At 42.4% G+C, this 27,152-nt stretch overlaps 1 protein-coding gene across 1 annotated transcript in view; it reads left to right on the top strand.

Annotated features, from left to right (window-relative positions):
* Positions 1-27,152, top strand: part of Cab39 (calcium binding protein 39) — an 80,455-nt gene that overhangs the window by 45,812 nt on the left and 7,491 nt on the right. The window contains exons 3-6 of the mRNA XM_042678986.1: positions 12,640-12,804; positions 15,054-15,172; positions 21,528-21,696; positions 24,472-24,531. Of these exons, the coding sequence (XP_042534920.1) occupies positions 12,640-12,804; positions 15,054-15,172; positions 21,528-21,696; positions 24,472-24,531 (513 nt within the window). The remainder of the gene's footprint in view (positions 1-12,639; positions 12,805-15,053; positions 15,173-21,527; positions 21,697-24,471; positions 24,532-27,152) is intronic.

Raw genomic sequence — 27,152 nt, 5'->3', positions numbered from 1 at the left:
TTGGTGAGTCCTGAGGCTTGAACTCCTGGCCTGGGCCTGGGCCTGGGCCTGGGCACTGTCCCTGGGCTTAAAACTATAGTCCTCAGATATCAGCCACCTGCGTAGCTAGGATAACAGGTTTGAGCCACTGGTACCCACCTTGGATTGCTTCCCCCCAGCCCCTCATGTATTTTTCTTTGGTTGCAAGGGAGGTCTCCCTGTGTTGCACAGGCTGGCCTTGAACTCCTGGACTTGTGATTGTTCTTCCTCGGCCTCCTTTGTAACTAGGACTACATGTGCCATAACTTTTCCCACCCTTTTTTTTTTTTTTTTAATGAGAAAGCTGTCAGTGTAAAGCCCCACGCTACAGTGCTACTTGGGGAAGTTATGACAGACACTACCCTAAGTTATTACCTATCTTATGTGACTTGGGTGGGTGTTTGTGGTGAGCAATTGATATGAACTTTGAGATAATCACTAATACTAAAGTTGAACCTAAAACTTAGATGATTTAATTTTGAAATATTTCCAAAAGTAAAGGAAATGAAGTTGTTAGTTGGCTATCTGTGGAGCTAGGGAGCCTTCCTAGTTGAGGATTCACATGTCTTGTCCCCAGGGAACTTAAAAGCATGACACTTCAAAAATTGGAGCCTTGTTTTTGATCAAGTCTGCCAAGCCCCAGACTGTGGCTCTGCTTGGCTGGGCCATCTCCAGACTCCTCTATGTGTGGCTGCTTTTGTATATCACTTAAAGGCCCTAGGAAAACAAGGCCTTAAATAAAATTCCATCCCTCTCACCTAGAAGAGTAAGTGGTGAAGGACGATCCACATCATTTTCCAGTCAGGCGAGTGGGCTTGTCACAGGGGCTGTTCTCACATGTTTCTCTTCTGATTGTGTATTTATAAAACACTCGCTGCTGTTAATAAAGCAGTGTGCCTGTGGACGTAACATGAGGCTTCCTGGCCCTAGGAGAGTAGCATTTGTGTCTCAGAACACCATGTCCAGCTGACGAATACTTAGACAGTTCAGTCCATGCAAGTCAGTCATGTGCTCATTCCATGTGTAAATCTCTGTCTTAGGCCTTGGAGTGAAGATGGAGTGTTACGGGATTGTAAGCAAACCCTTTCAAAGGTCCTAACTATAAGAGAACTGAGAGGTACAGCTGAGATATACAGCATGTCAAGGCTGCAACTGGAAGAAGGAGCCAGCCACCATTAGGTATTAGAGGAGATAGAACCCTATGAGGGAGGAAAGGGTTTGGGGGCTGGACTAGGGATAGACTGTAAGCATTCAAGCTTTTAGCTTGGATCGGAAACAAAGGTGCCCAAAATGAGAGAGTAAAAATGATGATGACAAGGTCAAAGAACTGAAGATTTTCATTTGGAATTTGAGATTATCAGAAATGAAAGTACTCCAGAGGTCTTCTGGCCCCGCCCACTTAGTTATCAGTTGATCTAGAAAGACCGAAGAGGTGTTCGTGAAGCAACACACCTGGGAAATTACACATGAAGGATATGAATAAAGGCTAGCCTCCTTCTTGGTTGTAGGCTTTTCCAAACCAGAAAGCACTGTCAGCCTTGGAATTGATGTGAGATGTTTCTTACCTGTGAAAAAAAGGCAAAATAAGGGGTTGATAAACCTGTAGACTTGGAAGTGGCGCTGTAGCTCAAGTGGTAGAGTACTCTCCTTGAGCTGAAGAGCTGAGGGACAGCACCCAGGCCCAGAGTTCAAGCCCCACAACCTGTAGACTTACAAAATGGTTGCCAAAAGAGTGCCTTCACCCGGCCTCCCAAATGTTAACATCTTTCATGACCACAGCACAGTGCAAAATCAGGAAAGCAACATTAATAGTGTATTGGTGGTGTGCGCATGTGTGCGTGTATATAACTGTGTAGTATATACTAACTGATATATAGACATTTTTTCATACTACCTTTTCTGGACCACTGTGCAATTTATGATGGCACATTGGCTTTAGGTGTGTTCCATAGTCTCTTTAAATCTAGAACAATTTCTCAAGCTTGCTTCAGTTTAACTTTCATGGCCTGGGCACTTGAAAGTTTTGTAGAATCTTCCTCTGATGGGGATTTGGTTGCTATCTCTTCATGTCTGAGTGTACGTTGTGTGTGTTAGACGAAGGGTCCACAGAAGTGGTGCAGTATCTTGGGGACATCCTCCTGGAGACACTTCATCAGCAGTCTCATTTCTTTCTTTTTTTCTTTTTCTTTCTTTTCTTTTTTTTTTTTTTTTTGTCAGTCCCTCAGCTCTTCAGCTCAAGGCAAGCATTCTACCACATGAGCCATAGCGCCACTTCTGGTTTTCTAGTGGTTTATCTGAGATAAGAGTCTCATGGACATTCCTTTCCGGGCTGGCTTTGAACCATGATCCTCAGATCTCAGCCTCCTGGGTAGCTAGGATTACAGGAGTGAGCCACCGGCACCCGGCAACAGTCTCATTTCTAGTAATGTCATTTGGTTAAGGTGATAGCTTTGCTGTAAAATGACTACTTTTCATTATGATATAAGTGTCTTGGAGGACTAAGCATCTAAAAGTTCTTTTGGGGATTATTGAGACAAAGAACGATAGAAATAAGTCAAGGTGTAGAGCAAGGTAGTTGAGGGGGATGGGGGGGGGGCTTGAAGTAGAGTCTCATTATAAACACCAGGTTGGCCTCGATCTGGCAGTCTCCTGCCTCAGCCTCCTGCCTCTTGCCTCCTGAGTGCTGAAATCACAAGCACACGCCACGATGCCCTAGGAAAATGTATGTTTTAGATAGGAAGTCTTAATCATAGAAAAGAAGTGAAGATATACAGATGTGGAACTCAGAGATAATCTGAAAAAAAACTGGGTGAAAGTAGAACCATTAAGATACATGCTGCTAGGACTTACTGGTTGGAAGTCAACCCATTGGATCCAACTGAGCTAGATTGACAACATGCGAACCAAGTATACATGGATTCCATCACTTTTCTGTAGTGCTCAGAACTTTGGGCTCTGGAGTAAGAGATTTTCAGTAAAGCTGTTCGAGACATTTGGTCATTTGGTCATTTCAGTAGCTTGCAAAGGATGCAGATGTTTGTAGAAGCTGTGTGAATAGCTTACTCAGTAGGTGTGAGGAGACAGACAGGGAGGTGCAGATAAGGAGGATGTGGTCAGAGAAGCAGAGAACATATTGACGTAATGCAGACAGGCCCAAAGTTGGGGGCTGGGCTTGAAGGGAGGGAACCAAGTTAATTCTGAACAGGAAGGACCAGTTTGTTCTTTGTGTGGCATCTTTGTGTCTTTTCTTGGGAAATAACTTGTTAAACTTTTCTCATTTTTTTGTAATATTAGACGTTATTTCTAACCAGATTAAACCTGGTAAGTCCTACATGCAATAGGAGTTAAACACTTTCTGTCTGTTAAGTCCCATCCCAGTCTTCAAGTTCTTATTTGTCATTTTCACCTATTTTTCAAAATAGACCTATACATATATGCATATTTGAATGGCTGCTAGTCTCCATACTTGGCTTTTTTTTTTTGTCAGTTATGAGGTTTGAACTCTGGGCTTGGGAGCTGTCCCTCAGCTCTTCAGGTCAAGGCAAGCGCTCTACTCCTTGAGCCATAGTGCCACTTCCGGTTCTCTAGTGGTTTATTGGAGATAAGAGTCCCAAGGTCTTTCCTTCCCCGGGCTGGCTTTGAACCATGATCCTCAGATCTCAGCCTCCTGAGTAGTTACGATTACAGGCGTGAGCCACCAGCACCCAGCTTTGCCCTCTTTTTTTTTTTTTTTTTTTAATGAATTATTAAAATTTGGGGAAATACATTACCCCTTTCAACATGGTTACTGAGCGCCAGTACTGAACTCCTCAGGGCCTTGTGCTCTTGCTTGGTTACTTTGCTCAAGACTGTACTGTTCCTCTGATGTCCTGCATTGTATTTATATACTCCTTTGTGAAATGGCAACTCCTTTATATAGCTACTTAAAGATAATTTTTTAAAAATTGGAGGGAAATAACCTTGTGAGGAAGGATGAAAATAAAGAAATAGAGCAGGGCACTGATGACTCGCTCCTGTCTGTAATCCTAGCTTCTCAGAAAGCTGAGATCTGAGGATCACGGTTCAAAGCCAGCCCAGGCAAGAAGAGTTCAGGAAACTCTTATCTCTAATTAACCACCAGAAAACCGGAAGTGGTGCTGTGGCTCAAGTGGTAGAGCACTTGCCTTGAGTTTAAGCCCCATACCTGACCAAAGGGGGAAAAAAAAAATAGAAGAATTAGAAAAATAAACCAATTAGTACCAAAGTTGTAAACTTTTTTTTTAGCCTGTACTGGGCCTTGAACTCAGGCCTCAGGCAATATCCCTTAGCCTTTTCCATTCCACTCAGACCGGAGCTCTACCACTTGGACCACATTTGTACTTGCCTTTTTGGGGATAAAAGTCTCATGGACTATTCTGCCTGGGCTGTCTTCGACCTCTATCCTCAGATCTCAGTCTCCTGGTGGCTAGGATTACAGGTATGGACCAGCACCTGGCTATGAACATTTTGATCTTTAACTTATCTCCTTTATCTTGTGCTCTTAAAAAGATAAATATCATGTGACTTGTAAAGTAGTCAAGCAAGTCTGAAGGAGAGCAAGTAAAAAGTGAAAGTGTTTTTACCACACTCTCCCATAGGTAAACTGTACCCAGATTGTTTTGTTCTTCCAGACTTTTGCCTGTGAGATCACAGTCATTAGGCTGTACAACTTACCTTTGAGCTTACCAGTTGCCCACATAGGACAATATACAGAGTGGGAGTGCTGTGACTCAGGATGTCCTCCTGCACTGAAACAGACTCCTCTTTCTTCAGCGGAGATCCAGATACAGGAATTGGCTTTTATTAAGCCTAGCTGCTGGAGATGTCCACACAGTTCAGTGTACGTGCACAGAGGCCCAAACTCAGGGGTTTGGTTTTTAAGGAAATCGGGCAGCAGGTAGATGCTGCTGTTTCTCATTCATTGCTTCTCTTCCTTACATCTGAGGTAATTTGGTTCTCTTCTCATCCTTAGAGTATTGTCTATTCTGTTTTCTTTTTTCATTTTTTTAGGTTAAAAAAAATTTTTTTAACAAAGAGGAGGTAAAGGCTGCTCAGAAGAGTGAGCAGCTGGACCCAGAAACTGGTTGTACCTAAAGTCTATTCTTGTTCAGTATTGGACAAAGCTTTTTTTAATGCTAGTATTGGAGCTTAAACTCAGGTTCTTGGGGTGCTGTCCTTTAGCTTTTTCGCCCAAGCCTGGCTCTTTACAACTTAAGCCACAGATCCATTCCGGTTTTTGTTTTGTTGTGCTGGTTGGTTGGAGATGAGTGTTACAGGCTAGTTCTACCCAGGCCAGTTTTCAACTGTGATCCTTAGATCTCAGCTTCCTGAATAGCTAGGATTACAAGCATGAACTCTGCCTGGACAGAGCTTTTTGATTCCTAATTCTATTGCCCTCTTTTTCAATAGGCTAAAAAAAAATAACTCAGTTGTTGTCTTGCTTGGCTTCTTCAATGATGCAGCAGCCCTGGGGCAAGTTAAGAGACAGGCATCTACACATGATGTGCATTTCCCGTGTGTGATTTCTAGGAATAAATCATGTGAGCTGTGTTTTATTCTCTTTCTGGATAAAATAAACTGCTTACACAGTCTCTTCTTGGTGTCTAGGTTCTCTTAAGAACTTTTTCCTTTGCTTTCTTGGTGTGGTGCTGCAAGGTTGTTCGTTCTTCAAGTTCCTGCCCAGAACCACATATATAGAGCACCTGCAGTCACTGAGTGGCTGCCAGTGGAACAGAGAAGGGACAGTAATTTAGAAATCACAAGGAAAAATGGAATTACCTACAACTATGAGTGAGAAACAATGTGAAGTATGTGGTAGAAGTGTGTGTGTTAGAATTTACCTAGAAAGACTTCCTAATGAAAGTGATCATTGAGCTGAGCAATGAAGGAAGAACAATAAAGGACACTTCAGGCAGGGGGATCCACAAGTGCCAAGATTCTGAAAAGATCAATGTGACCATGCATTGGCAAGTAGATACAGGTAGGCTACACAATAGGGCCAGACCGTGCAGGGGTTTTTTTTGTTGTTTTTTTGTTTTTTGTTTTTTTTTTTATTGTGAAAATACTGTACAGAGGGGTTACAATTACATGGGCAAGATAGTAAGTACATTTCTTATCAAGCATTGTAGCCTCCTCCTTTGTTTACCCTTCCCATCCCTTCCCATCCTCCCTCCCCCCTTGCAGGGTTTAATAAGCTGTGTTAAAAAAGAATTTGCTCCACTAGCAAGAGAAACAGGTAATCATTGGAGCACTCCATTTGTTCATTTTATTTTTTTTGTGCCACTAGTGGGACTTGAACTCAAAACCTGGAGATTGTGTCCCTTTATTGTGTCCCTTGGTTTTTTTTTTCTCAAGGCCGTGCTCTACCACTTGGCCAAACCTCCACATCTGGTTTTTGCTGACTAATTGGAGATAAGAGTCTTGCAGACTTTTCTTCCCTGGCTGGCTTCAAACCACTATCCTTAGACCTCAGCCTCTGGAGTAGCTAGGATTACAAGCTGGAGCCACCATTGTTCTGTTCTTTCAAGTACTTTAAACAGAGACAATGTCTTAATCATTTGTGTTATGAAAAGATCACTACACTGTAGATACAATATGGGAAAGGGATTGGGGGCTTGGGGAGGACTCGCAGGTGCCAGTCAGTAGGTATTAACTAGTTTAGGCAAGATTTATGGGATAGATTTTTATTTCGAAGGGGAGCATAAATGGCTAAGTAGAGGAAAATTGGTAGTGACTTAATTGTTGAAGATAGATAAGAGTTGAGGATGACCTCTGTTTCAGCATCAATAATGGTAAGGAGGGAGGAATGCAAGAATTCTTCTGCTGGGGTGATAGTTCTTTTTTAGATGGGTTAGATTTGACCCACCAAGAAACATCTAAGTGGAAACTTTTTTGGTAGACTGTTGAATGGTAAAGACTGGAAGAGATAAGAATCTGTGAGGCAGCTGCCTTTAGGAGTTAATTAAGCAGTGGGTGTAAATGAGATCACTTAAAAGAAAAACTACAGAATGCAAGTGAGAGAAAGAGGGCCTAGCACTAGCACCCTGCCTTGAGAAATGCTGTATATCTGAATGGCCTTGACAAGGATAAACCGAAGGAGATCAAGAAAAAGCAGACTGAGGGCTGGGAAGGTGGCTCAGTGGTAGAGTGCTTACCTCACATTCATGAGGCCCTGGGTTTGATTCCTCAGCACCACATAAGCAGAAAAAAGCCGAAAGTAGTATGTGGCTCAAGTGATAGGGCACTAGCCTTGAGCTGAAGAGCTGAGGGACAGCGCCCAGGCCCAGAGTTCAGGCCCCACTACCAACAAAAAAAAAGAAAAGAAAGAAAAAGAAAAAGCAGACTGAGAGTAGCAAGAGTAAAAATTGAAGTTGTGGTCACAGTTGATTTGGGAGGAATGGTTTTAAAAGGTGTGACCAGACCCGGGCACCCATGGCTCACGCCTGTAATCCTAGCTACTCAGGAGGCCGAGATCTGAGGATCGGTTCAAAGCCAGCCTGGGCAGGAAATTCTGTGAGACTCTTACCTCTAATTATCCACCAGAAAACCAGAAGTGGTGCTGTGGCTCAAGTGGTAAGAGTGATTGCCTTGAGCTGAAGAGCTCAGGGACAGAGCCCAGGCCGAGTTTAAGCCCCACAACTGATAAAAAAAAAAAAAAAAAAAAAAAAAGTGATGATTTAAAGGCATTGTGGTGGGCTTCTTTTGTGCTTTTGTTTTCTTCTTGTTTAGTATTTTAAGTCAATGCCTGTCACAGCTGAAACTCAGATAATACAGATATGAGGAGTAGCTGATATATTTGAGTATCTTTCTGAATAAAGAAATATCCCCTTCCCCCAATCTTGAGCAATAGTCTGATGAGATTATATCGAATAAAGCCTGCATTTTAGGGTCACTCAGTTTAAGAACAACATTTAAAAAGATTTGGCTTTGACAGTAATGCCTATGAAGGCAGAAAATATTTAGTTTACTCCAAGTTCTCTCTAAGTCAATTATATGTTACAGTAGCCAAAATTCTTAAGGGTACCCTTGGGCTACATTAACATTGCAATAGGAAGTGTGGTCTGGTATCTCCTCTGTCATCTTCTTCTGTTTGGGATGGGATTGGGACATTAGCCCTCCCTTTCTTGGAAGGATAATTTAAGAAGCTAAGAGATTTTCTGAGAATTTAAGAGGATGGGTAAGCTACCTTCAAATAAGAGTGTTTGTGTGGAAGAGAAGTTAGAATACGGCCTGAGCTGCAGGGCAGACCCAGGGCCAGCAAGCAGTGTGGTGAGGCAATGTTTGTCTCCTTACAAAGCTGTCTGATGCTGCCATCTGCTGAGACTGCCTTACTTCACACTGGAAATATTCAAGGTGAAGCAATGTGATCATTTGGTAGAAGGCTGGACAGTTAGAAAAGGGAGTGTCATAAAACAAGGTTCTTTTAGCTCTATCATAGGCTTATATTTTGTAAATCTGTACTGTCATCTCCCTGAAGTGTATTTCTTATTGGAAATGCCTCATTTCACATAGCTTTTTACAGCTTTTATTTTATTTTGGATGTTTTTAATACTCCACTCAAGTTTTTGTTGGTTTATTAGCCATAACTTTTATAGGTTTTTATGTTTGTTTTTTCAAGTTTTATGAGACACTATTTTATTATGTAGCTGGCCTCAAACTCAAAGTCCTCCTACCTCAGCTTCCCACCACATTTGGCTATAGAGGGCTTATTATCTTGTTTTCTGTTAATGGTTGCCTTAGGATTTATAATATATACCTTTAACATCCCATAGCCTATCTTCAGGAAATATACTACTTTAAAGATATTTTTTAAATATAATGATTAGGGGAATCTTGTATTTACTTACATTGCTATCACCAGTGTTCATTTTTCATTTGTACATACTTTATTTCACCTTTGTTTTTTTTTTTTTTTTTTTGGGTCCGGTAGTGGGGCCTGAACTCTGGGCCTGGGCGCTGTCCCTCAGCTCTTCAGCTCAAGGCTAGCGCTCTACCACTTGAGCCACAGTGCCACTTCCGGCTTTTTTCTTTTTGCTTATGTGGTGCTAAGGAATCGAACCCAGGGCCTCGAGCATGCAAGGCAAGCGCTCTACCACTGAGCCACCTTCCCAGCCCTTCACCTTTGTTTTTGAAACATATTTCACTTAGAATTCCTTGATTATAGCTTTGGTTGCATTAGTTGTATGTTTTATTTTTAGTCATTTTTAACAGTGTTCTGCCACATTGTTTTGACTTTCATTATTTCTGTCCAGAAATGATGCCATTCTTTGACTTTTTCCATAATGTTTTCCTTCCTCTGGTTGCTTTTAAGATTTTCTCATTTTCACTGAATTTGATTACTCTGTACTTTGGTAGTCTTCCTGTTTCTTGTGCTAGGGAGGTTTTCAATATTTTAGCAGTTTTAAGTCAAATTTAGAATTCTTTCAATCATCATGTCTTTAGCTCTGCTTTGGGGATTTTAGATACTTCCTAGTGCAGCCCCCACCTCAGTGTTTCATTTTGAGGTAACTGTTATTCCTTTAACCCTTTCTACTATAGTATCTCATCTACTGTAATTTTTATCTCACATTATTTTTTTTTTCTTTGCTGGTCATGGGGCCTGAACTCTGAGCTTGGGTGCTGTCCCTCAGCTCTTCAGCTCAAGGCTAGCACTCTACCACGTGAGCCACAGTGCCACTTCCAGTATTTTCTGCTTATGTGGTGCTGAGGAATCGAACCCAGGGCCTCATACGTGCAAGGCAAACACTCTACCACTGAGCCACCTTCCCAGCCCCTCTTCATTATTTTAAGTCTTTCTATGTCTTCTAACTACTTAAAGTGCCTGATTTTTTCCTTGAATATAATGAAGATAGCTGTAGTGACTGCCTTAATGTTCTTGTATATTCTGCCATCTGTGACATTTCTGGGGCTATTTTTTTTTAGGTTGTCTTCTCATGTCCTTGAGGCTTGCACTTAAGCTTTGTTGGGTGAAGCCAGTGTAGAGTCTAGAGATAATTTTGTATGGCTGCTTATTTTTTTTTAAATCATCTGAGTGTTCTGCCCTATTCCTTGTAACTATGAAGTTTTCCTTTCAGGTTGGTGAGCTAGGGAACAAGAGTCTCCTTCCAGCTCTGTGTGAGCTCGCTGATTTTGTCCCCTGGCCTTGACACCTGTCCTCACGCACCTGTGCTCAGCAGTTCTCAGGTGACGTGCTCTCAGGTCACTGAGATCTCTCAGTGGCATCTGATGCACTCGTTCTGCGCAGTGCGCTGCCCAACCTTCTGGACTCCTTGGTTTCTGCTTTTCCCAGCCTTGCCTCAACTCATGGAGACTACCTGTTCTGTGGCTTCTTCTCCTCCCGGTGCTGTGGCCTGTCAATAAGTGAGGACAACTAAATAAACTAGGGTTCTCCTGCATTCTCAAGGATCACTATCCCTTGCTACTTACGTTTAGTGTTTGAAAGTCATCGTTTCATATGTCTTAGGATATTTGCTAGTCTTTTTCATAGGCAAAGGTAAATCTGACCCTGTATCTCCAATCTCTGTCAGGGCCAGAAATAAACCACTTTGTGGAGTTTATTTTGTGTTGTTTTTGGTGCCAGTATTAGGGCTTCAGCTTAGGGCCTGGGTACTTCGCTGAAGTTTTGTGCTCAAGGCTAGTACTCAGCCATTTGAGTCACTATTACACTTCTTGCTTTTTGGTATTTAATTGGAGATAAGCATCTCAAGGGTTTCCTACCCAGGTTTGTGTTGATCTGTGATCCTCAGATCTCAGCCTCCTAAGTAGCTAGGATGACAGGTGTGAGTCACCAGTGCCTGGCTCTTTAGTCACCTTTTGCCCCTAACACTTAGCTTCACATTTGGAACATGTATTAGCTTTATTTTGGGTTTTCTCTGCAGTGCCTGAGGATTCTCCATACCTTTTCTCTGATAGACTACATTCATTAGATTTTTGTCACTGTGCAAGATAAACTACTTAAAGAAGGAAAGAGGTTTTCTTGGCTCAGTTTCTGAGGTTTCAGACCATGGCTCCAAGACTCTTAAGGCTATGGCAGTGTAGAAACATCATGGTGGAAGGACAGGCTGGAGGAAAGCTGCTCATCTCCTGGCAGTCAGAAAGCAGAGAGAGAGAGGGCCAGGAAGGCTCTGAGGACTATCTGTATCCCTCAAAGGCACAGCCCCAATGGCCTTACTTCTTCTACAAGTAGGCCCTGCTTCTGCTCCCACTGATGCCGTCAGATGATGATGATGATGATTTATTTTTTCTTGGTGATTAATTTTTTAAATCTTCAAATACTTGTACAAAGGGATTATCATTGTCTGTTTATTTGTCCGCTACATCTTGATCAGTTATTCCTTCCATCATTCTTCTGCATCCCTTTTACTCTTCCCTCCGTCTCATCAGGTTTCCTTTTTCACTATGTACACTGAGTGTTACGACTGTATTTATCCTCCTGTTTCCTGACAGCAACTCCACCTCTCTTCAATATTGTTCTGCTTCCTGTACTCATTTTGTTAAACTGCTAATTGTTCAGCTCCCTCCATGGAGTTTTACTCCTGCATATACTATACTTTAGTCAGCTTAATTGTGTGCATAAGCATGTGCCCCTGTGTGTGCTTACATGGGATGTTTTGTGGAGAGAAAAAAATGTGCTCTTTGTCTTTCTGGGCTTGGCTTACTTCACTCAGTATGATTTTATTTCCCAGATTCATTATCTATTTCCCAGAAAATGACATAATTTCATTCTTCCTAAATGCCCTCAGATTTTGAGTCTACTAATGAATTAATCTATTGATGGGATTAGAGCCATCCAATCACTTCCTAAACATCCATCAACTGGCCATTGGGCCTTGAGCACACGAACGTTTTTGGAGATAGTTCAGCCAACCATAACCCAGATCTGCACTTCTCCCTCCTCATCCCTAACTCCTGTTCCTGATGCTTGTCAGAGTCTCTTTTTTTTCTCCTGGTCAGCTCTGGTGTCTTTTCCCTGCTGTTCCTGCCCCCCTTTTAAAGGAGGAACTGAAGCTTTCCTTTTCTCCCTATTATGTTTCTGTCATACCTAAAACAGGGTTTTTTGTTTTGTTTTGTTTTGTTTGTTTGTTTTTGTTGGTTCTGGGGCTTGAACTCTGGGCCTGGGCGCTGTCCCTCAGCTCTTCAGCTTAAGGCAAGCACTGTACCACGTGAACCACAATGCTAATTCTGGTTTTCTGGTGTTTATTGGAGATAAGAGTCTCATGGACTTTTCTGCCTGGGCTGGCTTTGAACCATGATCCTCAGATCTCAGCCTTCTGAGTAGCTAGGGTTACAGGAGTGAGCCACCAGCACCTGGCTGAACCAGGTTTTTAGTGTTGAATTGTATATCACATTCTGGCCTTCCTGTGGAGTGTGCATGCTTTTGTTGTTGCCATCCGTTCGTGTCCGTCTGTCGTTCCTACACACACACACACACACACACACACACACACACACCCATACCACCAGTAGTGTTCAGCTCTGAGAGGCAGAGGTGGAGCATTGTACATAGGTCTGAGGGAAGATGATATGGAGACAAGGCATACAATAATATATGTCTGTTAAAATGAATTGTTTTTCTCCTCTTCCCCAACCTTTCCTACAAATCAGGCCACGGAAGAAGTTTCCAAAAATCTGGTTGCCATGAAAGAAATTCTCTATGGCACAAACGAGAAGGAGCCACAGACAGAAGCAGTAGCTCAACTTGCTCAAGAATTATACAATAGCGGGCTCCTTAGCACCCTGATAGCTGATTTACAGCTCATTGACTTTGAGGTAAGAAATCAGTTTCTTAATTTTCAAAAACAGAACATGGTACTTTTCTATATATTCTCTCAGAAAATCTTAAGATTCCTGTTGGCTCAGGGCTTCCTGACCTCTAAGCATAGGGCTGTCTACTTCATTGGCGTAACCAGGGCAGATATTCACAAGTGTCTCAAGCCTAACCAGGGTTTTCCCTCTCTTTCCTCACATTGAATGTAGAGTTCTTAAGATGTTCACTGTGGCCTTTCAGTTAGGCTACATTTCCTTAGTACTTGCTCTTTGGAGTGAGATCACATCATTTACTAATGTCTTCTGCTCTTCAAGTATAAGCAGTTTAAAGATGATAGAATATTAGAATTTTAGAGCTAGAAATCTGAGAGAAAGTCCATTACAACAGAGATCATATGTGTTTTTATTTGGCACTGCTTTCAAACTTTAAATTAGGGTAATGTTTAGTAGATTTTACTCATAAGTCTGGATTTCTGTCTTCTTGGAAAATTTGACTCTGGTATTGTTAGGCCTCTTAACTAGAATAGAACTATAACCCAGAGCTTTCACACTTGGGTTTTGCTGTAGGCAGCTTGCCTGCTCTTTATGTCTGGGTCCACTTATTTGCATCTCCTGCCCAGACCTGGTAGGCATTTGAGTGAGTTAACCAGCTTACACAGCTGGATTATGTCATGTTGGATATTCAGTGAATTTAGCAGTCCTCAATACCAGTTTGAATAAAGAAATATGCATGGTAATAAAGCCCTCTGGCAGCTTCCTCATCTCAGAAAGTTTCCTCCAGTTGTCACAAGTGTGCCTTGTTATCAACCTCAGTGATTAGACGTCTCTGCAGGTGCTTAAAAGATAGATGTGCGTTCCATGGGGAAACATGACAGGACTCAGATTAAATGGAGAGGATGGAGGAGAGGGTGTGGTTTATAGTTTGCTTGAATAATACTGACAGTAAAATAAAATAGAAATTTACATTTGTCCTACTGAAGAGCAGATAGAACAAAGATACTTCTGTGTATATAGCTGATCTCATGTATTTTTAATAGTTTATCCAATTCTAGCAACAATTTCTATTTTCTCTAATAAGAGCCTGTCCTTGGTCTACATCCACCTGTCTCACCCCCTAAGCTGAACTCCGAATTTATTGTTCATTTGGCATCAGAAACGTCAATTTAAAGAAGAGTGTATGTGCCCTTGACACTGTTTCATAGAGATACCATTACTGTATTTGAGTTAACATGGGCCCCAGAATGATCTCTCTGTTGTTTTAGGTTGAGTGCTGAAAAGCTTCCTTTTCACAGACTTTTTTATGGGTTTGTCAGTAGCCTAGGCACTGGTGGCTCACACCTGTTATCCTAGCTATTCAGGAGGCGGAGATCTGAGGATCAATTTGAAGCTACCCCAGGCAGGAAAGTCCATAAGACTCTTACCTTCAGTTATCCACCAAAAAGCAGGAGTTGAGGTATGGCTCAAGTGGTAAAGCACTAGCCTTAAGCAAAAAAGCTAAGGGACAGGGCAAGCCCTGAGCTCAAGTCCCAATACTGGCACAAAAATTGGGGCCGGGGGGGAAGGGTGCATTCTGAATCATCACTTGGGATCTGGTTGTCCACTTGTTAATTTCTTACTCAGTTTTCCGGTTGCAAGGCTCTCTAAATGGTATCTGTCTGATACAGAGGTGTTAGAAAGTTCTTATCTACTGCATCATGTGATACTCTAGTGCCTTTGTTTATTAATCTATTTCAACTTTTCTTAAGTGACTTAGTTTAAGAGGGAGATTTGCCTGCTTGCCATTAAAGCTCTATTTCTTACGGAATTTTCTCACTTTGTTATGGCAGAGTACAATGTGTATCCCCTACTTCCATCACCCTGAAAAAAAGCTTACGCATCATTCATAGTATGAACATCCCATTTGATGCTGTAGATTCCACACGGTGGGACTCACATCTATGTAGATTGTAAGCATAGAGCAACATTTGGTTTTCATATCTGGGTCAGCATGATTCTGAGAGTTAGAAATGGTTGAAATTACTTGTAGGATATAGTAAGATTTTACTTTGTCTACACTTTGTGCTAAAAATAGGACACTTTATTTTAAAACTTTGGAATTATAAATTGAAATGTAAATGTCTATGAATGTTGTAAAGACAATATTCAATTTTAACTATAAGTATACAATGGCTGTCTTGGACTTTATTTTGGAGGGTGATTGGGCATTTTCATGTTTAGTCAGGTAAATATTTTAATGATTGTATTCCTAATAGGGCAAAAAAGACGTGGCTCAAATTTTCAACAATATTCTCAGAAGACAAATTGGTACAAGAACTCCTACTGTTGAATACATCTGCACCCAACAGAATATTTTGTTCATGTTATTGAAAGGGTATGTACAATGTAATAAAATTTATGTTCTTAGTTGAAAACAAAAAGGAAAGATTGCCTTGGGTAAAAACAGGATGGTGAAGGTGGGAGGCATCTTCTCTGTGATATAGAGACATCCTTTTTCCATAGATCACGAATGCATTTCTCTCCTTAAAGTTCAACCTACGGGCGGGCTACATTAAGGTTAAAATGCCCTAAGTTTAAAATTTGGTGAATTGTGCGCCTTTATAATCACAAATCAAATATAGCTAAAGGAAAGGAAAAGGTCTTTCAAGGCCTGTTTCTTGTTTTCTAGGATTCAAAAGGTTGAGTTTTATCAGAATATTTATTTTAAGACATCTTCTTTGCACCCTGTCTGCACTCTGCAAGCAAAAACCTCCTATAAACCTCCTATTATAGATGGCTTGCATCTATAATCCTAGCTGGTCAGGAGGCTGAGATCTGAGGATCATGATTTGAACAAAGCACAGGCAGACAAATCCAAGATTCTTACACCCAGTCCTCCACCAAAAACCTAGAAGTGGAGCTTTGTTTCAAATTAGTGCCAGTGTTGAGCAAAGAAAGCTCAGGTTCTTAAGTTCAAGTTTCATTACTGGTGCACGCGCATGCACACACACAGAGACAGCACCTGTAGTTGTGCACAGCTTCATTTCAATCAGTATGGTTATGTGTGAGTTTCTCCTGTATGAGCTGTCACTAGCCCACTTTGTTTTGCCGTTCATACTGAGTCTTCTCAGAATTACTACTGGACTAGTCAGGCATTTGTGACTGGGTAGTCTGTCTACTTTAAAAACAAAACCCTAAGACCAGAAACTTAACAATAGAAAACAAGCCCTCTCCCTCCTCACTAAGCCTCCCTGACCGTTCACCTCTTGTTGGTCTCTGCCAGTTGTCTGCCAGCTGTGGCTGTGCTGTGCTTCTGTCTGTCCAGACACTGGCAGTGTTGTATTAAATAACTGGTGGGCAAGTATGTTACTGGCATGAATGGTGGCGTGAATCAGCTTGCTCCCCCAGCCCTGGCTTTGCAGCTTGCCTCATTCTGATTCCTATCTCTGTGGTTTAATAACACTTCCCCCAAGTTCAAACTTGTTTAGACAAAGCATGAGTGTGCATGCCAGCATTCTGTTTCCTTCTTTCTTCTACTTACCATCCAATCAGTGCTCCTTCAGATGGGGCCAAACAGAATTTTGGGCATCTGATTTTTTGTTTCCTCAATTCAGTGTTGCTGTGTAAACCTGCAGTGAGCATGAAATTTTGGTGGCCATACACTAGCTTCCAGCTTTGGTTTTTGGTTTGGGCAGTTCTGGGGTTTGAACTCAAGGTCTTGTGCTTGGTAGAAAAATGCTCTACTGGTGAGCCATGCTTCCAGCCTTTATTTGCCCTAGTTATTTATAAAATAGGGTCTTCCTGCTTGGGCCACATCCCACCTATTTTAGGCCCTCCGGTCATAGCTAGAATAACAGGTTTGTGCCTCATTAACTTTTCTGCCCTGACCACAAACTCTGATCCTCCCAGTCTTCCAAGTAGGTCAGATTACAAGTATAAGCCACAGCTTCTAGCCTCTTTATGTATTTTTTAAGCCATTATTTTTCCTTTGCATAGAAACTAATGATTTATATTAAAATATATAAATTAGGGGCTGGGAAGGTGGCTCAGTGGTAGGGTGCTTACCTTGCATGCATGAGGCCCTGGGTTCGATTCTTCAGCACCACATAAGCAGAAAAAGCTGGAAGTGGCACTGTGGCTTAAGTGGTAGAGTACTAGCCTTGAGCTGAAGAGCTGAGGGACAGCGCCCAAGCCCAGAGTTCAGGCCCCACGACTGGGGCGGGGAGATACATATATATACATACATACATATACACACACACACACACACACACACACACACACACACACACATTAGTTAACCCTTCCTATGATTTCACTTTACCATAGACCAAGCTTTGGTATAAATACTGTTAGGATTTTGAGATAGAGTTTAAACTTTAAACCTTGCATCTGCTGGCCAGAGCTGCAGCCTCATCCAGATATAGAAGATGAAAAGCATGAAGAATAGAGCCAGGCTTAGACCTCACCCCTGCCTTCCACCTCTCAGCGTCACCACGGTCACTGTTGTGCAGCTGCAGGGAGGAACACAACAAACCCTTCCCTGCCCACAACCCCATTCATTAGTATACTGCCACTTGTGCTCATTCTAGTTGATTCCTTCATTTCCTCCTCACAGAGGACTTGATTTCAAAGTGCATCCCTAATCCAGAATGTACAGTACAGTGCCTCAGACAGAGCAGTGTCACATTATAGTCACCTAACAGTATCTAACACCTAGTCCATGTCATATTTCCATGACTTTCACTAAAACAATATGTAAACCAGATACTAAACAAGATCTACAAACGGGGTTTGATTGATACAGCTTTGGCTCTCTGCTAGTCTGTAATAGTTGCTGCATCCCTTACCCTTTTAGCCTATGCCATCTGTTGAAGCAACTGAATCATTTGTTTAATAGAAAAATTACATAGTTCAGCCAGGTGTGGTGGCACACACCTATATACTCTCAGGAAGCAGTGACAGGAAGACCACAAGTTCCAGGCCAGCGTAGGCAGCATGGTGAGACACAGTCTTAAAACACCAAGGGGTAGGGATATAGCTCAGTGATAGAGTCTTCGCATAATGCCCAGAGTTCAACACACAGAACAGCAACCAAAGAAATAAAACAGAAAGCCTGCAATTTGGACTTAGATTCCTATAGTTTCAGTCAACATTTTTCGCTAGCCCCTATTCTTGAAGTTGATGGTTAGACACAGATTTGCCTAGAGGGGGTGCCAGTGTGCTTCCTTCTGGGCGACACTGGTTGTCCCACTTGGTAAAATTTAGATTGCCCATTGTATACAGGTGTCATTAGACTGTAATCTGTTCATATGACCTTCTCTTATCCACCTAATGCTTTTAATATCCACTGAGGATCTTTGTCTACTTCAAAATGACAGTTGGCTACCATTACTATTCTATTACTTCTTCTATAATTAAATATGTTTGTTCTGTAAAGAACTTCCTTTTGATGACTTAGCCCCAAAATACAATTTGTATGGGAAAGATTGATGTCCTGGTTTCAGTTGTATTAGTTGATATACTAACTACTTCCTTAGTAATCATTGAGTATGTATGCCATTGAAATATTGAAACATTGTTACTAAATAACTTTTGTTATTTAAAAAATATACTGAATCCAGGCGCTGGTGGGTCACACCTGTAATCCTAGTTACTCAGGAGGCTGAGATCTGGTTCAGTCAGGTTCAGTCAGGATGGGCAGAAAGTCCATGAGACACTTATCTCCAGTTAACCAGCAAAAAGGTAGAAGTGGTGGTATGGCTGAAGTAGTAGAACACCAGCCTTGAAGCTAAACAAAAAAAAAAAAAAGCTAAACAAAAAGTTCAAGGCCCTGAGTTCAAACCTTAGTATTGACACAGGGAAAAATATATCTACACACATACTAGATGTGTTTCAGGCATTGCTGTTTTATGCCCACATTGTCCCAATTTAGGCTGTTGAAAATTCCTTCAGGTTGCCTCCTGTATTCTTTTTGGCAAAGCCTCATCAGTCTGTGATAGCTTTCTTGCTTTCTGGCATAGATGATCACTTAACTCATTTGTATGGTTTCTGCCAGATCTGTAAATAGCCATTTCTTTAAGGATTCCTATGAACTACCTTTTAAGATGATGTACAATGTTGATTGCCTTCTTAGGCTATAAGACCCTCTTTGGTGTTAGATATTTTGGTGCTTATAGCAATGTTTATTTGAGGTCTTACTGCTAGCATTGTACTGCATTTAGAGAAAACTGGGTGGGGTTTTTTCCCGGCAATTTAAATGTTAATGTGCTCTCTGGTCTAGCGCTAGCAGGTTGTGTGGCATAACTGTTTGCCTTGTACTTATTGGCTTATGGTTTAATCATTTAGACAGACTTGACAAACTGCCACCAAAACCTGCCCAACTTGTTGTACTAAACTATCTTACCCTTGTCCCTGCTCATTAAAGATAAGCAAAGATGAATGAGATGAGCAGACATTTTGTGAACAGATATTTTAATTACATTTAATAAGAGCCAGTCGGCATGCTAACTGCCAGTGGACATAGTTTCACCCTTGTAGAGGATCTGTGGTGATCATAGGTAGGACAAAAGGGTAAGATAGTTTGATAATTAGTGCTACAAAATTTCAGAGGATAAATGTGGGCTTGAGTTAGAAGGCCAGAGTTGGTTAAAAAAGAAAAGAAAATAAAAAGAAAAAAAAGGCGGGGCGAGGGTGGTGAGGGGGGGTGAAGACTTAAACTCAGAGTTACGGAGGATTTAGAATTTGTGTAAGCTGGAAGGAAAGGAAGTATTTTAATGGCATGTGACTGGGAACAGAGATCCAAGGGCAAGCGTGGACACCACGTGCTTGCAGCAAAATGTGAACACTTTATGGAACGGTATGAGATGACGTTGTACTAAAGTAGTATGTATACCTAGTAAAGGGAAGACTGGAGATCAGGCCCAGAAGTCTGTTTATTTGCCTGGCAGGAAATGATAAGTTCTGGTGAGCATGTGTGTTAGGTTGACTGGCTAAGACAGAATTTGAGCAAAGACACTGGTTAGGAAGATTCGCAGTCCTTGTGAACAAGGTTTGAGTTAATGCAGCAGTGGGGCTGGAAGAGAAGGAAATGAAACTAAGATACTTCAAAGAAATGTAGAAGAGGCCTGCTGACGCTGCAGACAGAAGAATGGAGTGAAGAAGGGGAGGTTTAGAACTATGCTGTCCCATAAAGTTGCAACAATATATAGTGACTTTATTAAATAACATCGACAGTTCAGCCCTTCGGTCTCGCTAGCCAGAATTCCAGCACTCAGTAGCCTCGTGTTCCTACTGACTACCAAAGTGAATATCAAAGGTGCAGGGCGTTGCTACTGTCACAGCAAGTGCTATCAGACCAGGTTTAGACCTCAGTATCTGAAACACAGTCATGATGCCAACTCGCAGAAATGAGGATGCGGGGAATCTGGGGCTTACTTTGTGGAGGATTGAAATTTCAGGTTAGACTTGATGACTTCTAACTGAAGATGTCCAGAGACAGCAGAAAAAGCCCACCTACAGTCAGGAGTAGACTGGACAAAGGGAAATTTGGAAGTCCTGGTGGGAATCTTAAGTCATAGGGTCTTTCCATAGCAGGTCAGAGAGAGGCATCCATAAAGACCTTAACAAGGCAAGTAATAGGAACCACAGGAGGGACAGAAAGGATAACCGGGAGACATTTTTACTTCTCTTAAGAGGGATGTGCAAGGGGAGCTGGAGGCATAGCTCAAGCCATAGAGTACATGCCTAACAAGTATAAATCCTGAGGTCAAATCCCAGTACCAGAATGAGGAATGGGGCATAGGTGCAGGGCTGGGAATGTGGCCCAATGGTAGAATGCTTGTCTAGCATTCATGAGGCCTGGACTCAGTACTCATCCCTGGGAGGGCAAAGAAGGAGGGGGACACATTTGCCCTGTTGGAACACAAAGTAGAAGGATCTTTGTTATGAGAAAAGATCACTTGTCTTAGCTAAGAGGAAGTCTTTGCTGGCCAAATAGCTATTTCACTAGAGTATGGGGAAATGGAATTTGATTGCAAGAGACTACAGGAGTGAGTTGGGAAAGGAATTAAGGCAACATGTGCAGCATGAAAGAAAGTGAGTGGAAAGCAAGCGACCTGTGTGAGCAGCGGCTGAGTTCAGTGAGAGGACTTGGCGCACAACAGAAGAGAGGCCCCACTTCATGGAGGCTGTCGTTCTGATCTCGGGGAAGAAGAGCTGAGATGCCAAGCTGGCAGCATAGGGAGGTTGTATTGCAGAGCTGGCGAGGAGCTGGGGTCCAGTGTTCCCTGGATTCTCTACGATGGAGGTGCTTTGTGAAGCCCCCAGGACAAGACTTTCAATTTCACTTTCAATTTGCCAAGAGCCTTGAAGAACTGTTTGGACTATTGACTTGAAATAACAAAGTGTAAATTGGATATACCTAATTTTTGATAAACCTATTGTTATAATGAATTTCTGAGTTGGAAGAATATTGTAGCTTGAGCAGTGAACTTCATTTCACACAGGCACTCTTGTGGCTGTTTTTCCTTGTTGAAGGCACCACCCACACCCACTGTGTGCAGTCTCTAAAGAAAATTCCTTTGAGCCCAGACTGTACTCAGAGAAACAACTTTTGTAACCTTACATTGGGTGGTCACTTGGTTTAGGCACATCTGAAACTCCTGTGGAAAAAGTTTGAAACATTCACCTGTAGAGTTTCTGAGAGAGCAATCATGTTTGGCATTTTTGTTTTTGTTTTGTTTTTACAGGTATGAGTCTCCAGAAATAGCTCTAAATTGTGGAATAATGTTAAGAGAATGCATCAGACATGAACCACTTGCGAAAATCATTTTGTGGTCGGAACAGTTTTATGATTTCTTCAGATATGTGGAAATGTCGACATTTGACATAGCTTCAGATGCATTTGCTACATTCAAGGTAACATAGAGACTAGGATTATAAATGTATTGCAAGTCAGAGCAACCAGTGTGAGGTTTCCTAATCTCCTATGTCTTCCTAGACACAACTGCCCTCTAGTGGGAAGAAAGAAGCTGTATTTCATATGTGTTGGTATGATTAGGTATTTTTAGTGACACTATAGCTTTAAAAATATGGAAAAATTAGATTTTAAAGTCTGTCCAAAAAAGAGAAAGAGTCCTGAATGGGTAAAGCTAGAGTTTTCTGTTAAACTACCTGCTAAGTACTATGTACAGGTACACAGTCACCCAACAACCAGATATTTTTCATGTCGGGATTGGGTAGCAGATTTCTTTTGTTTAGGAGCCATGTTAATCTGGAATATACATGTCATTAAATACCAGAAGCATATTTATGACAGAGATAGCCACAGTGTTGACAGGCCAGGGGAGCCCACATCCCGCCCTGCCTGAACGAGTGCCCCACCCCCACCCCTTATATACAACCTGAAATGGCCACTTTTCTTGCAAGAGTTCATTGTTATGGTTATACAGAGCCCACAAAATAATAAGTTTGGGCTCTGGTAAAAAATATACATATATATATATGTGTGTGTGTGTGTGTGTATACACACACACACACATCTACACACCGCAGTGACTGAACACTGAGATTAAGATGAAGGATTAGAGACTGCTCATCAGGGTTTCATCTTGAATGAGAATAAGGTCATAATGTAAGGGCTGCCAGGGATATGTTCTCCAAAACCATTAAAAGAAGATGTCAGAAGCCTTAGGTAAGACCTCAGACACTTACTTATAGATGTCAATGTGCAAAGCAAAGTGAAAAGAATTTGCGATTATAACCTAGAGTGCTCACTGTGATGTCTTAGACCCCTGCAGTGTTGGGCTAGGACTGATGATTAGAATGCATTGGTGGAAGGGAGTGCCCCATTCGGGAGCAGCAGCCCAGCATGAGGGAGGTGTAGTGTGGTGCCTTGTGTCAAGGAGAAAGTGCCCAGTGTGGAAGGACAGCCAGGATCCCGAGAGTGGCAGCACTCTGGATGATGAGGGTGAGGGAAGAGGATTGAGGAGCAGCAGTGGTGTGGGAGCATGCAGCCAGACCCCTGGCCCTGTGGAGGACATGGATGGCATGCTCTTGGCACAGATGCTCTCATTGGCTCCAAGGTGAGAGAAATGTGCTGGCTACATGCCGGAAATGTGATATCTGACAGTCTTGACCGGTTTTGCTGATGTTTTCTTCTCAAGTGGGATTACTTCTTTCAGTTCTTTCTCACCAAGGAGAACATGATGAATTCACTGTGGGTTACACAGTCCTGGCAAATCTTTGTAAAGTAAAGGACTGGGTAGAGCCAGGCAGATGGTCCAAGGAAGCTCTGGAAGAGAGCTGGGGAGGCTGACCTGGCTTCTGTATCTCAGGTGCTTCTCTGATTGTGAAGACAGCAAGAGCTCGTGAGAGGCCCTTGATCAGAGACCTCCCCAAGAAATAGAATGCAAGACAGTGTGTAAGAGGAGGCACAGGCCTACCACCTAATCTCAGGTGCCTAAATACCAGACAGAGCTCCCTCCCCACCAATAAGCTAATTGCAGGGAGAATTCCCATCAGGCTCAGCACTGCCACACAGCAAAGACATAGTGAAGAGGGAAGGGAGAGCCAGTCCTCCTGCCTTGCTGGTGCTTTTCTAATGAAACAGGAGAACAAATCTGTCCCATATTCTCCTCTGAGAATGAGCAAGAACTGCCCGGCCCCCCCACTCCCCAACTTGAATGGGTGATACTGGAGTAGTAAACCAGACAGTCAAAAACTTGCTAATGAATCCTGGTTTTCTTTTGAAGAATTAGAAAGTGGAGAAGTTTTCCAAAATAAAGAATGATAGATTTCCCCAGGAAGGCTGGTCGAATTTGGAGCGTGATGTTATACCCATGTGAAAGTCTAGAAAGCATCTCTCCAGAGATGACTTGTGAGCATTTTGGAAAAGAGCCCATGTGCCCACAGACACATGAATTCATTGAGAGTGAGTTCAGTCATCCTCATCTCATACACGCCAGTATGTCATGGGCTGAAGGACAAGCTCCACTATGGATTTAACTTGCGTCTCCATCTGTTAAAATGTGAAGGGTTTTATACATTTCACAGTCTCATGCAGTAAACAAGTTGCTGTTGATGATTCCTTCATGACAGTTGAGGACCCCAGGCCGTGAATAGTTAATTCTCCACAAGTCTGTTCTCTTGGAAAGAGTAAATGATAAACTAGATGAAGTTTCAGCAGAGTGATTCACAACTAGTTGAATTAACCCACGCATTGTTGGCACATGGATTTCCATTGCCCTGGAGAGAATTTTCTAGCAATCTCCACAGGGTTCACCTAGTCCAGCTGAATATTTTAATTAATAAGTAGAGAGTGACAAGGCATACTTAACAAAGATAAGATATAGGCCCTAATATGAAGGGAAAGATGGGTGTTAACAGTGGGCCCTAAAATTAAGATGGCCCAGAGAATGTCTAGAGGATAAGCATAAATGCAGAAGCCTGAGGTCTTCCCACCTGAAGAATCACCTGTCTAAATACACGGCTGGGAAATGAGGCATACTAACAATAAACACTAAATGAGTAACTGTTCAATGTAATCATTACTAGAATACATTGTAGTACTATGTCAGGCACTGAGTACTGAAGTTTAACAGTCTTTTTATCAGGTCACAGGGCATGGGATGGTTTAGGATTCTATTTTCTAAATATTGATAAACAACTATAAAAATAAATTTTTTTTTCTAGGATTTACTTACAAGACATAAATTGCTCAGTGCAGAATTTTTGGAACAGCATTATGATAGAGTAAGTATATGAAACAATACTTTTAAATAACAGATTGTAACTATTCACACCAGAAATGAAAGTCATAACATAGATTTTGTACAGAATATTGATCCTGACTGAAAGTTTGTAGGTGGTACTGTAACCACTTGCCTACAGAAACTCTGTAGTATGACTTGGTCAGAAGCAGAATTTGATCTTTTTGTCTGACACTGTCCTTTGCCTCTTGTCTTACTTTAGAAGAGGAAAGTGGGCATTTTGCTGCTGAATGATAATACAGTTAAGATAAAATAACTATTATCTGACTTTTTAACTTTTCCTTCCTTTTCCATCAGTTGCTGCATTCAAATAGAGAGAAAGGGAAGCAGCAACAGATAGAATGCAAGCCTGGGCCTGGGGGGAGGACCCGGCTCTGCTCCTGATAGAATGTGAGCGCTGGCCTGGGGGGCAGGACCCGCCCCAGCTCTGCTCCTGCAGCACTGCTAACTCCTTTGTGGCCACTACTGGGGACTTAGAAGTCCTCCCCTATTTGTAAAATGAGGACATTGGACTAGCCCATCGGTAAGGTCCCTTTGAGCTCTGAGTCGGTGTCAGATGTAATGGTGACCCTTAGAGACCCCAGAGAATGAGTGCTCTGATGCCTTGGTGCCTGGTGAGCCACACACCTGGGCTGCAGTGTCTCGGCGTGGTTCTCTTTCCACACTCCCACTCAGCTTTTCTCCCTCCCGAGGCTTCCTTCAGTACCCACAGCACTCACAGTACTTTTTCATCTGAGTCTAGGATCCAGTAGCTGCTCTTAGAGACATGAGAACAGTAACACTCTGCTCAAATTCCTAAATATCCCACCAGATAGGGCTTAAGCTTTACTCTTCCACTCACCTACTGCTACCAGTAGTTTGAAATCTTAAGTGCTGTTAATACTTCATTGTTTGCTTTCCTGTTCAACTAAATTGTAAGATTCTTGGAGGCACACATCTCTGTTTCTTTGTTCTTGTGTGTTCTTCCTCCTGGTCTGTTCTGGATTCTGCTCCCAGCAGCATCGTAACACATTGCTGAGTACATACACACTGGATCCTCATAGTCAGTGCTGAGTGCATACTACACCCTCATAGACTGACAGTGCTGAGTGCACACTACATCCTCATAGTCAGTGCTGAGTGCACACTACATCCTCAGACGGTCAGTGCCGAGTGCACACTACATCCTCAGACCGTCAGTGCCGAGTGCACACTACATCCTCATAGACAGAGATGAATGCACACTGCATCCTCAGTCAGGGGTGAGTGTACACTGCATTGTCAGACAGGGCTGAGTGCACACTACCTCCTCAGACTGTCAGTGCTGAGTGCACACTACATCCTCATAGACAGGACTGAGTGCACACTGTATCTTCAGTGCTGAGTGAGCACTATGTCCTCATGGACTGCCAGTGCTGAGTGTGCACTAGGGCCTCATGGACCGTCAGTGCTGAGTGCATACTACATCCTCATAGATGGTGCTGAGTGTGCACTAGGTCCTCATGGACCATCAGTGCTGAGTGCATACTACATCCTCATAGACAGTGCTGAGTGTTGCACTAGGGCCTCATGGACCGTCAGTGCTGAGTGCATACTACATCCTCATAGATGGTGCTGAGTGTGCACTAGGGCCTCATAGACGGTGCTGAGTGAACACTAGGTCCTCAAGGACCGTCAGTGCTGAGTGCATACTACATCCTCATAGATGGTGCTGAGTGTGCACTAGGGCCTCATAGACGGTGCTGAGTGAACACTAGGTCCTCAAGGACCGTCAGTGCTGAGTGCATACTACATCCTCATAGATGGTGCTGAGTGTGCACTAGGCCCTCATAGACGGTGCTGAGTGTGCACTAGGTCCTCATGGACCGTCAGTGCTGAGTGCATACTACATCCTCATAGATAGTGCTGAGTGTGCACTAGGGCCTCAAAGATAGTCAGTGCTGAGTTAACAGCTGCCTTCTTCAAAGAAGCCATTAGATAACAGAGGGGAGGGGGGGTGGGGGTGAGTGGTAAAGCCTATGAGATGGAGCTGAATGTAGCGAGGCTTAGTTATTGCCATGTGGTCTCAAAACATTTTTTAACACACTGGTATGTCTTCATTTAACACCTGCCAAAGATATAGGCTAGCTAGCTCCTTTCTAAGTTTACTATAGGCAGTGAAATCAGTTGAATGTTGCAGTAAAAATAGTTTCCTACATATTAGGATGAAATGAGTTCTTTAGAAAAATACATATAATGCACTCAGAGCTGAGGGAAAAGGAAAGGGGGAATGTGTAAAAACAAAGACCAAAAGTGCTTGCTCTAGCATCCTGAGTTTCCCAATAAAATACAAAGGGAAAGCCAGATGCCAATGGCTCACACCTGTAATCCTAACTACTTAAGAGGCTGAGATCTGCAGATACCGGATTGAAGCCAGCTTAAGCATGAAAGTCCGTAAGAGTTTATCTCCAGCTAACCACCAAAAAGCCAGAACATGGAGTTCAAGTGGTGGAGAGTACTAGCTTCAAGTAAAAAAGTGCAAGGCCCTGAGTTCAAGCTCTACTACCAGCACACTGGATGGATGGATGGATGGATGGATGGATGGATGGATGGATGGATGGATGGATGGATGGATATAATTAAAAG

This window comes from Dipodomys spectabilis, unplaced genomic scaffold (genome assembly GCF_019054845.1).
Source record: "Dipodomys spectabilis isolate Male_0828 unplaced genomic scaffold, ASM1905484v1 ptg000051l, whole genome shotgun sequence".
Lineage (NCBI taxonomy): Eukaryota > Metazoa > Chordata > Mammalia > Rodentia > Heteromyidae > Dipodomys > Dipodomys spectabilis.
Note: the sequence above shows the minus strand (reverse complement) of the source record. Positions and strands in the feature narration are given on the sequence as shown.